This window comes from Rhamphochromis sp. 'chilingali', assembly GCF_963969265.1.
Source record: "Rhamphochromis sp. 'chilingali' genome assembly, chromosome: 1".
Classification (NCBI taxonomy): domain Eukaryota; kingdom Metazoa; phylum Chordata; class Actinopteri; order Cichliformes; family Cichlidae; genus Rhamphochromis; species Rhamphochromis sp. 'chilingali'.
Window position 1 is genome coordinate 58,277,967 of NC_137929.1, and position 17,835 is coordinate 58,295,801.

At 39.8% G+C, this 17,835-nt stretch overlaps 2 protein-coding genes across 2 annotated transcripts; one reads left to right on the forward strand and one right to left on the reverse strand.

Annotated features, from left to right (window-relative positions):
* Positions 1–594: 594 nt before the first annotated feature.
* LOC308402835 (neural cell adhesion molecule 2-like) lies at positions 595–11,342 on the reverse strand. Its single transcript, XM_080891933.1, has 5 exons — positions 10,510–11,342; positions 10,154–10,242; positions 6,764–7,117; positions 6,296–6,655; positions 595–1,104 (listed from the first exon to the last, which is right to left on the reverse strand). The coding sequence occupies exons 2-5, from the start codon at positions 10,224–10,226 to the stop codon at positions 1,082–1,084; spliced, it is 810 nt and encodes a 269-aa protein (XP_080748059.1). The 5' UTR covers positions 10,227–10,242; positions 10,510–11,342; the 3' UTR covers positions 595–1,081.
* A 2,638-nt stretch (positions 11,343–13,980) lies between these two features.
* LOC308409289 (low affinity immunoglobulin gamma Fc region receptor III-like) lies at positions 13,981–17,144 on the forward strand (the record flags this gene model as incomplete). Its single annotated transcript, XM_080901918.1, is given in 6 exon segments — positions 13,981–14,065; positions 16,114–16,377; positions 16,457–16,702; positions 16,777–16,904; positions 16,908–16,956; positions 17,041–17,144. Coding segments are annotated over 6 exon segments (876 nt in total).
* Between the last annotated feature and the right edge of the window lie 691 nt (positions 17,145–17,835).

Consider the following 17,835-nt stretch of genomic DNA (forward strand, 5'->3'; position numbering starts at 1 on the left):
AAATATCACAAATGATAAGAACCATAATATAAATAAACACCACAGATCCTATAATCTGATTTCTGTCTTTTAGTTTATTAAAAACTGAAGCACCACACACTAGTTTGTGTCATTATCCAGATGTAAATAAGCATGCCAAAACGTTGTCCTGATAGTTTCCACTTTCTTTTGTATCAGACATCTGATGGTGTTGACAAAATACCATACTTTCTCTCATAACACATGTTTTTCTGACAGAAGCCATCTTGTTTTTCATCATTTGCTTATGGCCTCAACAATCTACCTAAATGAGGCTGTTTTTACAAGAAAAAATAATCAAATCTTGGATTACCTCGACTTGACGCACGATTTTAATCACTTAAAAAATATGTAAAAATAAATTTTCAATTGCATATTTTGATATAAGGTATTGACTTTAATACTTAGTGACGAGAGCCATGATGTTTAATTTTACATTACTTTTAATTTTTTTTCTGTATTTTAATATTATCACACCTGCTTCAGGACAATGGATTTTTAAGGTACTGGTAATGTATTGTACCATTTAAAATAAATATATATTTATAAAAAATCATAGTTTTGTAGTATAAACATTGCCTTGGTTTGTCTTTTAGGCAGTTGGGTTAACACTTGTATGCATATTTTTAACCACAAAATTGGGTTTTATCTGCTGGACATGTTTTGTCCCTTATCTCAAGAATCACTGGTTTATTAAAAAGTGAAGCGCCACACAGTTTGTGTGATTATCCAGATGTACATAAGCATGATTACACAGTTACACAATCATACCAAAGCTCTGTCCTGATAGTTTCCACTTTCTCTTTTGTATCAGACATGCTGAGACAATATTCGTAATAAATAACCATGAAAACAATTTATTTATTCAGTTTAGAGGTTTACACATCACATCATTACAATCAAAGAGCCTGTTTCACTTGAATCGTCCACTTGATGGCGCAGTAGAGCAAATGAATCATCACAATGCTTTGAACCATGAGTCGACCAGTTGGATGGAAACCTTCAGTTCCTCACGAGGCTTCATCTTACCATCACTAGGAGTCATCATCTAATGACGCCTTCCCTACTTCAGTAGAATGCCAGGACCTAGAAAGGAAGAGGGGAGAGCTTAGTGCAGGACGAGCAAGCTAGGTAAGGAAGCAGTGTGTACAACAGTGTTTACGGCAGCTTGAAATAAGCTGCATTAATAAGGCCACAAGCATCACAGCTAAACCACTGTGTGTGCGTCGTGCTAGGTACCCCTGTAACACATCTCTTGCTAAACAGTTTTTGGACTAACTTGTGCTCTGCAGCCAGAGCTTTGTTAGACTGCTAACTGACATATTAACAGTTTTCTTTATATTGACGCAGAGCCAAAGGTAACACTATGAGTATCTTACATTATTATTATTTTGTCAACAGAGAGATTGTCTGAGGACTATGATGACATTACGCAGGTAACCACTGAACATCAGTTCTGAGCCTGTGCTCCATCAGTTAGATGGTGGCTCTCAGATCACTGTAATTGAATTACGTGTGCCACTATAATATATATAAATATATATACTATAATACCTGGTTGTTTGTGTAAACTTCGTACATAAATTTTATTTTTTCTGTCAGCTCACATTCTCTACATGTCAGTCTGAGGGAAAGCGCTGATCCTGATGTTGGTGTGTCAAATTTGTATTTCACCAGTTGACATCACATGCGTACCTTTAGAATGTGGTAGTAAACCCATACAAGGTCCTCTCTGCTGCCTCGTACTCGAATCAGAGTTTGATCGATGTCAAGTGATCTATTGATGTCAAATCACAAGATTTGATATATCAAAAATCCTTGTACATCGAATCAGAGTGTAATCGATGTCAAGTGATCTATTGATGTCAAATCACAAGATTTGATATATCAAAGATCCTTGTACATCGAATCAGTTTGATCGATGACAAGTGATATCCATCCATCCATTCGCTTCCGCTTATGCTTTTCAGGGTCGCGGGGGGTGCTGGAGCCTATCCCAGCTGTCATAGGGCGAGAAGCAGGGTACACCCTGGACAGGCTCTGTCGCAGTGCTAACACACAGGGACAGAAAACCATTCACACTCCCATTCACACCTAGTGGCAATTTGGATTATCCAATTAACCTATCCCCACAAGCTGCATGTCTTTGGACGGTGGGAGGAAGCCGGAGTACCCGGAGGGAACCCACGCAAACTCCACACAGAAAGACCGCGGTCTGATGGTGGAATTGAACTCAGGACTTTCTTGCTGTGCGGCAACAGTGCTAACCACCGTGCCACCGTTCTGCCCTATTGATGTCAAATCACAAGATTTGATATATCAAAGATCCTTGTACATCGAATCAGAGTTTGATCGATGTTTGATGTTTTAGAGATACTTTTGATTTTACATAACACTATTTAAAAATTTTAGTAATATCAATTTGATATAGATATTGTTATGTTATTATATGCTGTATGTGTTTTTACTTTAGGTCTCTCTAGGAAATGTGATTTGAATCTTAATGAGATTTTTATATGGATAAATAAAGGTCTAATAATATAGTAAAGATTAATTATAAATTAACCTGAGTAGCGAAAGACCGCGGTAGGTTTGAAAATGATTTGTCGGGAGTCCGGTGTTCTCACCGGCTCTGGTGAGCCTTGAACCCCGAACACCAGCTATCGAGCTGGTGGGTAACAGAAGACGTCGGAGCGCTTTTGAAAATATGTGGTGTCTTGATAAACTGAGCAGATATTTTAGGTTTACACAGCTACATTCTCGCCTGAAAATATGTTAAACATTTATTTTGTGACCCAGAAAGAATAATAAGAGTAATATTAAAACTAACTAGCTGCTGCCATTGTTGGAAACTGAGCAGGGCCGCACTATGAATTCTGGGACAAAGTTTCTTCTTCTTTGGGGTTTAACGGCAGCTGGCATCCTTGTACATGCAGTGCTGCCATCTTCTGTTTCAGTCCGTTATTACCCTCTTAAATCCTACTACTTATTCCTGCGTCTTTTGGGATCTTACGAAGCTTCAAACGACGCGTCGACTATTTAATTAGTTGTTGATCATTTTGATAGTCGACGTAATCGTGGCAGCCCTAATATCAACGCAGAGATTGTTCAGTAAACTTCATTTCCTACTTCATCAGTCAGAGGAGTAGGAAGTGGGGGATTATTTTTGTTCTTTTTTTTACAGATCAAAATAACAGCCACAAGAGCTGGTACAAGAAACAAAACAAAATATATCACTTTATATCTAATGACTCCATCCTCTGTGTCTCCTCCTGTCTGACCTGCAGGTGAGAAACAGGTGTGAGGTGTCAGCTGTCAGGTAGGTGATGAGTGAAGAACAGAACAGAATCCATTTCCTCTTCAAACTGCTGTCAGACATTATCTACTGCACTCTGATCACATCACTCAGACCAGCTGCTTTCTACAAAGTCTCATCAACAACATCTTTAGAAACAAACATCAAGTCTAAGGAGCGTCTGAACTTCTTTAAGTTGCTTGAAGACATTTCACCTCTCAACCGAGAAGAGTGTCCCCCCAAAAGGGACATGGATCCCCTAATGATCCTCTACCTAATCACAATAGCCAAGGTGTAAAAACAGGTGTAGGTCACAATCAGCCAAGGTTTCAGGTGAGTTCATTGTGAAATCTAGCCCCATAAGACCCTAGTCCTATTATGAGAGGTCAAAAGGCCCAGGATGTGCGTAGGTGTTAAGGTGTCTGGGAAAGGATCTCAAAACTGAATTATAGATGGCAGACAGTTGGTGACAGACAGTTTTTCACTATGGCTGAATGTTAAATTACTGTTTGAAGAGTTGAGTGAGAGATCTGATTTTTGTAGTTTTGTCCATTTTGGAAGTTTTTTGTTACTTTTCTAAGTGAATGCCAAAACGGCCTTCTGGGCCTTCTTTTGGGACTTCTGAATTGATTTGAATTCCTTTTAGATTATTGAACGTGTTGCACAACACATATAATTAAATGTGTGTTGGAAATATTTGATTAACCTTGGATAATGTTTATTACTCTTGCTAAATTACTTTACTTTGATGGGACCCATGCAAATGGTTTTCTATAACATTATTTTTGAATGAAATTCATTATAAGAATCAAATGTTATGACTTTGGTTATTGGTTTATTGGCTGTTATATAAAATATGACATTAATTATTTGACTTTTCTATTTATGGATTTATTTTTCAATTGTAATGGCAGTAGAACGCTGTTCCAATTTAACTGTGAATGCTAATTTATGTTTTTAACCTTGATTAAGTCAGAGTTTTTTCCCCATTATCAAACCCCTGATCAGTGCAGGATGGCGAGCCACCTGACCACCGCTGTATTGCGGTAGGACTGATAAATCTATATGAACTGATAAATGGACTTCAACTTCCTACCTGTTTGGAAACACGGCTTATTGCAGGTCAACTAAACTGAACTGACTAAACCTTGTCCAACTTCCTCTTGGGACTAAATTAGTTGTTTTGTATTATTATTATTATTATTATTATTATTATTATTAGTGTTATTATTATCACTATCATTGTGTTTTTTATAATATATATGCTGTTGGGAATAAATAATTTTTCAGTGCCTCAATAATGCTATGCTTATTTATTAATAAGTGTTATGAAGTTATATAGTGTAGTATTAAGTTGACACAGCCCTGAAAAATAAAGGCATTAGACCATGTGTCCTTGGGGAGTAGAAAGCTGCAGGCTCTTGCTCACGCTTGCCTGGGAAAATTAGACAAGAGGGGGCGCAAATAATGTATAAAGTCAGAAATAAATTGCTTCCCAAAGAAATCTGTAAATTGTTCATAGAAAGAGAAGGTGGGTATAACTTAAGAGGGAAATGGAATTTAAAAATACAAAGTGCTAGAACAACTTTAAGAACTATGTCAATCTCAATTGCAGGAGTTAAATTATGGAACAGTCTAACAGAAGAAATAAAAGACAGTAAAAACATAAAACAGTTTAAAGTAAAATATAAAAACCTAATTTTAAATAAGTATAAGAATGAAGAAAACGGGGTTAACCCAGGATGGTAATGTTGCTGGTAATGGTGTTGCGGTTCTTTTTTGGTTGTTTTTTTGTTTTGTTTTGGTTTGTTGTTTTTCCATAACTTGTGTATCTGCAAATATACACATTCTGTATTTTTCATATGAAAGAAACTATACTGTGGTGGGGCTTGCTAATTTCTTGTTTTTGATTTATGTATGTTATGTTTTGTTTTACTTCATATGTTTATATGTTTCATATGTTGTTTGTTTAATTTAAGACAAAAAAAAATTAAATGAATGAGAGGTAAAACTTGAGGGGGTAGGGACAAATAAGTAAATACTTCAGCCTACTCCTTTTCAAACAAATAATGGAATGATATTTTGTAATGATTGTGAAGGCACATGTTTGAAATGTTTGAAATAAAAATGAACTGAACTGAACTGAACTGTCTCTAGTGGAAAGTTACTGAGACACTGTTGTTTAGACTAGAGTGAGAGAGCTTCTGTAATAAAACTGTCAGGGGCACACCACCAATTTGAGATCTGCGGCAACGTGTCATGCAGGACGCATCTCCCTTCTAAAAGTAATAAAGTGTTGAATGGTCTACTGAGCAGTGTTTTGTCTTCCATCGGATGCCTCTGAGGAATCAAAAGAACTCGGTGAAGTGTTGATATTTACAATGTATATATATTTTTCTTTTGTTTATCTGTCTATAAATTTCATCTCACCATAAGATACATAATACATGTATATTTGAGCTCTACTTCTGTTGTTTGTATTTTATCCGCACACTCAGGCTCCGTAGTCGAAGCACTTCTGACTAGCTTATTATCAAGCTGCAGTCAGGCTGATCCTTTACTGCGTTACATTGTGCCATGCGTTTATGAAGTGGCTGTTTGGTTTCTCCAATTTAGAGGTCTGAGCATTCCTCGTTACATTGTACAGTATACACTAGGATTTACGTTTGTGATTAGGAGTTCTGTCTTTGGGAAGAACCAGTTTTCTTCTGGGTGTGTTGCTGGGTCTGAGGTACACTGGGATGTTCTCCCATCGGGCTTAAGTCTGGGACTCTCCGCCATTTGAACCTAGAACTGAAGAAGCTTCTTGGATGAGAGGTGAAACATCTTTAAGCAACGTAAAGAAGTCCAAATGCTTTTCTTTCCAAGCTCCTTAGATTATGATAATTTGGATGACTGAAAACCTTCACAGACAAACAAACATCAACAACCAGGAAGCAGCTTCACCTCTGATCACACTTACACTCAACTCTACTCACTCACCTGGACGAACAACATGAAGGTTGACAACACTGATGAGGTCACTATCCAGTTTTGCTCTCCTTCTGTGTTTTGCTCCCTTCATGAAGACGCAACACATGTATGTTCCAGTGTCATTAATTGTCACATTGTTCAGAATCAAAGACACATCTCCATCCTTCATCTGTCTGTCCTGCAGATCCACTCGGTTCTTAAAAGATGGATGCTGGTCATCTGGAATAAACTTCTGGTCCTGGTAAAAAAAGACATTTTCTTTCCCCAGATCGGTTCTGCTCCACTCTATAACCACACTGGGATCACTGTTGAGGTTTGGAACTTGACATGGCAGAATGGCTGTCTGTCCAGCTGTCGTGTTTATCTGGACTGAAGGACAGGAAACACCACAGAGCAGAGAGGTTAAAAACGTCATAGAAAACATCAGCAACTAGGAAGCAGCTTGTTTTTTGATCAAAAACAATTGTAATAACTCACCAAGAGGAAGAATATTTAGCTCTATGGTACAGGTGTGCTCTGTTGCTCTCTCCCTCTGGTTTGCTCCTCGCGTGACGACATGGCATTCATATGTTCCACTATCAGCAGGTGTCACGTTGTTCAGAATCAAAGATACATCTCCATCCTTCTTCTGCCTGTCCTGAAGATCCACCCGATTCTTAAAAAACGGATGCTGATGATCTGGAACAAAGTGCCCATCCTGGAACAACAAGGCATAACCTGCCCCCAAATCAGATCTGATCCACTCTACAACTATGATGGGCTTCTGATTGCTGTGAGCTCGACATGGCAAAGTGATGTTCTGTCCAGACTCAGCTGTGATGTTTATCTTGTCTGAAAGAAGAAATACAAGATAGCTAAAGTAAGAGAAAAAGAAAACAGAGATAAAGCTAATGGTATCCATTTAAAAAAATCCAATGTTGCCTTGTTCTCGAGTTACCGCACTCACAAGATTTTTGGAAAACTTGACTTCTGACCAAGGTCTGGTCAAGGCCACTGAGATTCAACCTCATCTTCATTCTCACATTCACATAGTTGGTTGTCCAGGCCACTACCCACCTGCCTAACCAGTTGACAACAATACCCCATCAGCCTTTTAAAGCTGAGGCATCAGTTTGAAAGTCCTCTTTCTCAAGTTATCTTGTTCACAAGGCTGGGTGTGGGGTGCACAAAGGTAAAGTTTATGCAGACTAGAAATAAGGAGCCTGATGTAAGAGTATAGGTAATGATTATTCCAGTGCAGTGTTTGTGTATTATCTCGAAAGTAAGAGTGACAAGGTGCAAGCAACACAAAAGTTTCTGGCTGATACAGCCACGTATGGGCAGATTAAATGTATCAGATCAGAACAGACTTTATGGGGAAAACTTATCAGACTCTTCTTAGCAAAACTGGGATCAGACATGAGACCTAAGAACCACACACAAAAGAGTACTGCTAAGCAAAACTGGCATACACTTTTTGACGTGGCCAGATGTATGCTAACAGAGAGAGAGTTACTTAAGGAGTTTGTATGCAGTACAAACAGCAGCTGTGGTGAGGAACAGATGTTTTAACAAACTCACAAAACAGACACTTTAGTTGATGCTGACAAGAAGAAAGCCAAAACTTTTCAAGATGCAAACATTTGGAACAGCATATTATTTTTATAAACAGAACAAGAGAAAACTATACTCAAGGTGTGCAAAGGGAATGTTAGCTGGAAATGACAAAAATATTTCAGCCTTCTGGGTCTTTTGTCCTAACAGTGGGAAAGTGCTCAGCCACAGACTCGTCATGTCTGTGATGAAAACAACTGTGGGAAGACAAACACAAACTGACATGATGCCATGTGATAAAGATGACTTTGAGATATAAAATAGGACTAAAAAGTTGAAGTCAGAAGATGGGTGTAGACTTTGAAGAAACTTTCTCTCCCACTGCTTATCTGACCACTATCATGGTGTCTATGCAAAGAGCAGTACAATTAAACATGGTTTTACATCAGATGGATGTTAAAACTGCCTATCTACGCACACCACTAAATTGTGAGACATACATGAAACAACCGGAGAGCTAAAAGGTAGCTGAATCTGATACACATGAAAGGTTGAAATAGTAACTGTATGGGCTAAAACAATCAGGCAGAAGCTGGAATAAGATGTTACATGAACATATGAGTGGGAACAACTTTGTGCTCCTCAATTTTATGGTTACACATGAACACCAAAGAATGAAAACGTAATCTTGATAAAATGGGTAAATGGCCTGATCATTGACGCCAGCAATAACAACACACTGATTGTTGTGAAGGAAATGTAGGCAGGAAAATTCTAAATGAAAGATTTGAGTTAACTGAAACATTGTATTGGTATTGATTTTGACCAGAGAGATAACTATGTGAGGATGTCACTGAAAAAATAAAAATATGTGGGGAAAAAAAATCCTTGAAAGGTTTCATATGCAAGGTTACAAAGCTAGAGCGACACCTTGTGAGCAAAAACTGAACTACACTGATGGTGTAGAAAAGATGAACGATTTCCAAAGGTACAGAGAGGCTGTCTGATCAGTGCTGCAATAAAACCAGAGTTCTGAGCACATAGTGATACAGATTGTGGGGCTGATGTAACAGACAGAATGACACAGCAGAACTGGTTACTGTATAGGCCTGACTGTGAATGATCATCAGCAAACCACTGTGTCATTATCCAGCTGTGAAGCTGAGTACATGGCCTTAGCTACAACTGTACAAGAGAGTATGTACTCATACAGCTGTTCGAAGGTATCGATGGACCTATGCACCACCTAAGGTTTATGAAGACAACCAGGGTGTGATAGCATTGGCAATGAATCCTTTAACCAGACAGAGATGCAAGCATAGTGACATAAACTATCACTTTATAAGGTCAACTGTAAATGAAAGGAAAATTATTTTGGATAGCTGTCCAATGGATGGATGTGATGACAAAACCTGCTACAAAAGTTAAGTTGTTTAAATATGAATGGTTCATGTTCATACCAAAAAGTTTTATATGATACTGGGTGAGAAACCTCCTGTTTTTAGGAGAATGACAAAGTGAGAGCAAGTGGAGGTGTTAGATAAAAAATATGCTCTAAACTGTAAGAAGGACTTTCTTTAGTATTTTCTAGACACAGACAATGTTTGCGCTGATGTAGAGAGCATATAGAGGAAAATGGAAACAGCCAATAAAATCATTGTTTGGCATGTGACGTGCATGTGCCTGTCAATAAAGTTACTCTCTCTCTCTCTCTCTCTCTCTCGGAGCATGTTAAGTCTAAAAATGGCGGAAGGCTGTTGTGTGTTTATTCCTCCGTAATAATCCTCGGCGCAGTCTCGATATTTACACCAGAATTCCTGCGCATTTCTCCTTCGCTAACACTTTCAAATAAGAAAATATGAATGCTGCAGAAAATCGTTAATGTGGTGATTTATCGCACAAAGCGGTAAAACAAAGATTTTAATTACAGTTAATTATTTTATCACTGAGCGCGCTTCAGTGCTGCTGTGAAGGTGGCGGCAGCACATCAGCGCTCTGAAACCATTTAAACATAAAAGCTGACTGTCCCACCGCCAAACGTGGAAATCACTCGTTTGCAGAACAAAGTCAGTTGAATGTGACTGATTGAACACATATGTGTGTGTTCTGCGTTCTTGTAACTGCGACAGCAGTAGAGTAAGGGCGTTTCCACACCTAAAGCTCGTTTACTCTGGTCCCAATCCCAGTTTCTAAACTGGTGGTTTGGTTTGTTTTCACACAGAAAAATCAAAGTGAACTCCAAACAAAATGCGTCACTACAAACAACGTGAACATGTCTGCAAAAGGTTCCGTCAGAACAACATTTAAATTAGATTAGATTAAACTGTCACTTACCATCGGAGCCTGAGGCGAGAGTCACAGAGAGTATGATCCACGGCACAAATCCTGCGCGGAAGATGTTACACATGTTCTCGGTGACATCTCTATAAACATCAAACAAAGTTTCCAAAGTTTATTCCAAATACAACTCCATGTTTCAGCTTCTGTTTTACAGCGTACCGGAGGATCAATACTAGGCTGCGGATTGATACCGAAACTTTAGATTTGTAAGTTCCTGCTCTGAACTTCATTTGGATGTTCGAAACTCAATTTTTAACGTCACTGATTTGAGCTAAATGTGTATTTTGTTATCAAAAGAGGACACAGAAGGAGACGAATACAATACGAAGAAACTCCAGAGTAAAAAATACCTGATATAGGAACTATTTATCCTTCCGCTGAGACGCCTCCTCCTGGGATCACCTCATGGCGCGCAGCGGAGTCTTACAAATGCTTTTGTTCGAGTTGCGTCATTTTTTTCCATTCCCGTTCAGTTTTCTGACTCTTTGGTGACTCACAGTTGTTGTTGTTTTGTTTGTTTCGTTTCGTGTTGTGGGAGGGGGGCTGTGTCAGGAAATTATTGATCAGTGAGCAGATTAGTGGTCAACATGCACGAAGCTTTTCAGCCTCAGTGGGAAGTTATTAAAGCAGAGAGGTGCAGTCGATTAAGCAGTATTCACACAACGTTTCCGCTCACTTCCTCTCAAACCGCTTTCAGCTACAGGAAGATGCAAGCTGTTTCCACGAATCTGCAACACGATCAACACAAGTCACGTTAAGATAAACATTAAACAAAGTCATTGGTAGTCATTCAGGTTCAAAAAGAAAAGTTTTGCTCTGTAATCTCAGAGGCATCATACTGTCAGTGAAGGCATCGCACAAGTACTGACATGTTTTCATTCATGTGGATTTACTGTCTTCGGCTTCCTGAGTTAATTCAGCCACTCACAATTTGTTTTAACAGTCAAAGAAGGCATCAAATTATTCCTTTATAGTTAGTTATCATTCTGTTTGAGCATTTGAACGCTTTCTGAAAGCTTTGTCAAACAGTCGAACCATTGCTTTCATGATAACCACAACAAAGACATCATGTCACAGAGGAAGAGGAGGAGGGCTTGAGTGACTTTGAACTGGTCAGTGTTGATTTCATATTACCGAGAGTGGCATGAAGGGCACTGTCCTGTCCTCCCTGTGATGGAGGGAGATGACGTAGCTCTGCTTTGTAAATCAAAGACCACTCCCTCCAACATCACAGCTGCTTTTTATCAGTGATGGCCAAATGAGACTTTCTGACGCATTGAAGCTTGTATTGAAAAACGGCTCATTACGCGAAGCTTTGCACAGTCCTCTCTGGTGACATCTGGTGGCCAAAAATATGACGAGCAGCTTGAATCTACAAAATAAAACGAACTGCTTCATTATGACTGCTCACTCTATAGAATGGAGTTCTGTTTGATATTGGGCCACCGCTGTGTTGCTTTGAACTTTGAAAAAAATAGTTGTTCATTTCTTTAATAAATAATTTTGCTCAGTAAATTTTCCTTGTTTAAACATGCGCCATGGTGTGGTTCTTTTTTACTTGTGACTTCTTGATGAAAAATACATATAACATATATATAATTCACTGGACAGCTGGACAAGTATGTTTATAATATAATATTAGGCCAATTTTCTTATACATATTTTTGACCAAGGGGTTGAATTGATTGTGAACTGGAAAGGGAGAATGCTTATGAACTTGCAAAATAAAAACTTGACGCATTTAAGGTAACACTTTTTCATTTTTCTTTAAGAAGAGAATTTGTTCTGCTGTGCGATGGCCGAGGCTGTTTCTTTTCTTGGAGATAATTTCTCCTGCCTTAGAGAAAATTCTTTCCCATGAAACGGAAGAGGCTGGAGTGCAGAGAAACTGCAATTCAAGTTGGTAGAGATGCAGTTATACGGTCTTCCTGGGTCCCACAGAGGATCACCTTAAAAGAATAAACAGATTAAATTGCTGGACATCTTGTAGAATAACATTTTAAGATTATTTAAAAAAAATTTTTATTATATTAAATTCATGTCTTTCTAAATGTGTTTATAAGTTATATAATGATATTTATATTATGAAAAGCGTATTTTTGACATTTTAAGTTTTTCACATTTTCAGATAGAAACACGCACATAAATAAGCACAAAACCAAAGTAAACAAAAAAAACTAAAACCTGGCAAACCCACCTGATTGACCAGAATCAACTCACATACACGACAGGACCTCCTCTCTTCTGGCTCCATATCTCTCAATAGAATGATCAGTGGTTCGCCATCTCTGTTTCATTCTTCAACTGTGGATCTGCGTTGTCATTTTCCCAAACCAACTCGGACTCAGCTCTCCCTCTCTTTCAGTGCCACTCCATCACCACTGTTCCCCTTGCTGAGCTGCGTCTATCACAGTTTATGTTCAAAGTTCACAGTAATCTCATAGCTTCTGTTCATAGTACATCACACTCACTTTGTCTGAGACCTCATACTTCATGTTACAGTAACTTCATTTTTACTTCATGTAAATATTATTGTCACAACATCACTGTGAATTAAATTCTTGTTCACTTCATTCTGGGCCTCCGTTTTAAGTCTGCTTTTAGGACCACCTCACGTTCTGGCTTCAGCCACATGTCACCAGTAATGACATGCATATCTTTACACTGTGGTAGGAAACCCACACATGCTCCTGTCTGCTGTCTGGTTTTCCACAGACTCGTGTACATCACAGCCAGCAGACTCACATGTGACACCTTTCTTTGTAACTGACACGTTGGCTGTGGCTTAACTTTAGCCATCTGTGGTGTGTTTGCTCTCAGCTTTGTCTGCAGCACGCCTCACAACAAACATCTACTACAACTGCAGTGCTATTCAGGTCTGTGGCAAAGCAGATCAAAGCAGAAATAAAAAAATAATGATGTTGCATCATTAACAACAAATTGATTAACATGAATCGCTACTTTATTGTGCTGCAGGGCCCTAGTTCATGGGGCCTGGCCGGCACAGCACAAACAAGGTCCTAAAGGATGGTTCCGACCCTCCTTTAGGCCCACCACCCATATGAGGCACTATAGGGGTAGGTGCAATGCGTGCTGGGCGGCGACAAGAAGCGGGAGACCCTGGCAGACTGATCCCTGGCTACTGACACTTGCTATTCGGACAATGAATGTCACCTCTCTGGAAGGAGCCCGAGTTTAGGCAAAGAGGTTGAGAGGTACTGGCTAGATATAGTCGGTGTGCTGAAAGGTGCTCCACCTGTGGACTCTGTTGTCCTACTGAAAGATTTCAACACTTATGTGGGAAACGATAGCGAGACCTGGAGGAAGGCTCTGCCAGATCTGAACCCAAGTGGTGTTCTGTTACCAGATCACGTGGATCATGTGGTGGGGAGGATGCTGGACAGACCTGAGGCACCCAAACGTATACTCAGGGTACACTGGGAACATCTGACAGATGCCCTGATCTCCAAAATCTTCAACTCCCACATTCAGTAGAGCTTCAACAGCATTCCGAGGGAGACTGGGGATACTAAACTCAAACGGACCATTTTCCACACCTCCATTGCTGCTGCTGTACTCAGCTATGGCCGCAAGGTGGTTGGTGCTTGTTGTGGTGGTAACCCCCGAACAAATGGTGGACATCAGAGGTGAAGGGAGCAATCAGGCTGAAGATTGCTCCCTTCAATCTCCGGAGGCAGCAACTGGGACCGACAGGCAGAGTGGAACAGCTTTAGGTAGTGACTGAAAGAACAAGGTCGCAGATACAAGCAGTGGAAATAAGCTTTCTCCTAAGGGTAGCTGGCTTCTCCTTTAGAGATAGGATGAGGAGTTTGACCATCCAGGAGGAGCTCAGAGTAGAGCCGCTGCTCGTCCACATTGAAAATAGGTATTTCTGGGATCTGAAAGGTATGCTTCCTCGGTGAGGTGTTTCAGACCGTCCCATCATGAGGAGGCCCCGGGGCAGAGCCAGGACACCCTCGAGAGATTATGTATCTTGGCTTGCCTGGGAACGATTTCTTGTTCCCCTGGACAAGCTGGAGGAGGTGCCCAGGGGAGAAGGTCGTCTTAGGCTTCTCTGTTTAGGCTGCTGCCCCAATGTAATATTTAAGGGTGCAGTGTTGTCAGAAAGACAGTGACATCTCAACGTGCATAAAACCTTTCCTGTTTTCTTCACAGTCAGGGGTTAAAAAAAGACTTTATAAATGTGTCTCTCCCACACTGATGACTTTGGATAAACAGAACCAATCACAGTGTTGGTCTTTGTCTCAGTAATAGAAGTTTTACCTGTTTTTGACAGCAAGTCAACGGTTTAAGCAGAGAGAAGCAGCAATCAAAACAACTGCAGGTCACTGTCTCTCAGCTGAGCTGCAGTCAGCTACAGAAAGAACCACATTGTTTCCACAAATCTGCAACACGACCAACACAGGAGATGATTAAGATCAAAGTTAATCAAATACACAGATAATCACTTTTGAGATTCTCTCATATTATATAAGAAACGTTTGCCACACAGAACACAGGTAACTGTCAATGAAGGCATGAGGCAGGTACTGACATGTGTTCATTTATATGTGTTTATTGTTGTCTGTGGTTTCCTGATTGACTTCAGCCACTTTCAATGCTTGGTTTAACATTTAGTGATTTTATTTTTTTATTTTTTGCAGTCTGACAGAGAAACCATTTCACTGATGACCGTAACACTGGCAACCTGTCACAGAGGAAAAGGAGGAGGGTTTGACTATAAGTGACTGTGAGCTGGTTAAACTATTGATCTGTTATCACCGAGAGCAGGATGAAGAACAGATGTCTGCTGTGGCTGCTCTGTAAGTGCATTGTAATGATCTATGAAAATCTGTTGGTACTCCAATTTAAACAGTGAGTTTCGTGTAGAATCGGAGAGGTATTAGATCATGTTATTATTATTGAGACAAGGAAAAGGGGTCAACAGGAAATCAAAGATTTTCTTTACAAATAAATACAGTGTAGAAAACTGATGTGGAAACACTGAGTTATCAGTTAATATGCTCCACCTATGCAGATGGCTGCACAAGACTTTAAACAAAGTTAATAAGTTGAGTTTTTTGACTCTTTAGTAAAAGTCGGAATCCTTCTTGAATAATGATAAACAGGCAAAAAAAAGTAATATACCTAAAGAAATAGTACTTATTCTTCCAAATTATATCAGTGATATTGGATATCATTTATTTGTGTGTGTTTTGTTTTAATGTTGCAGCTTGAGATGGTTAGAACAACTTATATAATGATGTGTAACTTTATCTATTATAAATGTTGAGGAACACAGTGATTGAATCCAAAATGTGCGGGAGCTGAAGTATAAAACTACAAAACAAAGAAATACCTCAAAAACATTCAGACACGTGGTATGAATTGTACTCTATAAAGTGCTCCTTTCTTTGCTTTCACTTTCTTTACTTTTCTTTGCAGTTATATTAACAGATTGCCAGCACTCTGTGTAGTAAATAGAAGTTTCCTACTTTCTTCACTCATCAGTGTGTAACTCAACCAAACACATAACGTCTGTGTTCTCCACAGTTTGGTGGTTTTCTGTTTGTTCTTCTGTTCTGTTGAATGTCAAACTGAAACTTACCTCAGTGTCATTTCTCTTTAGTTCTGATCCCACTGCTGAGCAGCTCAACAAATCAAGGTCAGTCCATTTAAATCAGTTAATGGGTTATACCTTTGGTCCTTTTTATGCTTTGCTGTAGCATGAGATGATAATTACTACAGTAATTGATGGCTGAAGCCTGCTGATTAATTGACCTTCCAAAGTATAAAGGAAGTATATTCACCCTTAAAAATTCCAGTTTCTAAATATACTGATCAGTATTTAATTTAACCACAGGAAGCAGACAGTCTGAATCTCGAGTGGTTCTAACAGACTACAAGAAGATAATTTATTTTGTTTACATAATCCCAAAACATCCCCCTCACAGCTCGTCTGACTGTGAGTCCCAGCAGCTCTCAGTTCTTTAAAGGAGACTTTGTGTCTCTGAGCTGTGAGGAGGACGACAGCTCTGCTGGATGGACTCTGAGGAGAAACACAAGCAAACAACAGAGGACTCAGTGTGGAGATGGGTGGGGAACATCAGTTAACTCTTCCTGTGACATCAGCTACACCGTTGAACGAGACAGTGGAGTTTACTGGTGTGAGTCCAGAGAGGGTCCCATCAGTAACATGGTTAACCTGACAGTCACTGGTAAGCTGAGTGTGTGGAGTTAGTGTTGATGAAGCTGTGTGTAAATGGATGAAATGCTGTAGTTTGTCTCTGTGTTGAGGTGGATCAGTGATCCTGCAGAGTCCTGTCCTCCCTGTGATGGAGGGAGATGACGTCACTCTGCTCTGTAAAACAAAGACCACTCCCTCCAACCTCCCAGCTGCTTTCTATAAAGATGGCTCCCTCATCAGGAAGCAGCCTACAGGTCACATGACCATCCAGCATGTTTCCAGGTCTGATGAAGGCCTCTACAAGTGTGACATCAGCGGTCATGGAGAGTCTCCATCCAGCTGGATCACTGTCACAGGTGAGGAGCTTCACTCTGATTTCACCTCTTACTTCATCCACATATTAACTGAACAGGTGGGGTTCTCTCTGCAGGTAGACCTACAACCACAACCTCGCCCACCACTTCTAAAAATATGCCACCTACCTCTGCTTTGTCCCCTTACTCTACCACCCTCCATCTTGTGATCAGAGTAGTCTGTCACCTGGTGGTGTTCTGTCCATAATTCATCTCCACTTTCATCGTGATGTCTCTATATCGAGGCAGAGCCAAAGGTAACTCCCTGAGTCTCCTCGATAACTTATCATTATCATTTATGATTGCTTTTGTATTATTTCTCTGATGACCTCATGTTACAGAAAATGACCCCACTATCCCCATGGCAACAGCAACCAATGCTGAGCAGAGATTGTGTGAGGACTATGATGATATTGGGGCGGTGACCACTGAGCATCAGTTCTAACCTCATGCTCCATCAGAGGGAGTTCACTGTGACTGAATTACATGTGATATCATAACACCTGGCTTTGCTCATGTGAACTTTATGAATAAAGGTTTTCCTTGTTGACATCCTGGTGTTGCTTTTTCACATTTTTGTAGTTTTTAAGTTTTATGTTAGTGTCAGTGAGAGGGAAGATATGATCGAGAACAGCATAAGCACATGTAAGAAGTTAACATGACATTCGTGTTTTTAGACTGTGGTAGTGAACCCACACAGGCTCCTTTTCTGCTGCCTCGTATGTATGTTTTTCTACAGACCCAGGCTCTATTTTAGCCGTCTGTTGTGTGGTTACTCTCAGCTGCAGTACTCGACTTTCAGATCTGTGTTTCTGATCTGGTCGCGTTTCCCCACACAACCATGTATAGAGTTTACAGAGAATGGTCTGAAAAGAGAAACCCGATGTTGAACTGTGTTCCAACTCTGAAGGTGATGACAGTCTGCTTCTCCTCTGTTTTATTTACTGCAACTGAATCAATGAAAACAACCTGAATCACAGACACAGTCCTCAGACAGGGATAGAGACCAAAGTTGAACAAGTTTATCTTTTGGATCAGAGATGAGCTTGTCTGAGGTAGAAATGATCAAATAATGAAGGAATAAATGTTCTAAGGTTCCTGTTGAACATGCGATTTCATACTTATCAGAGATGAAT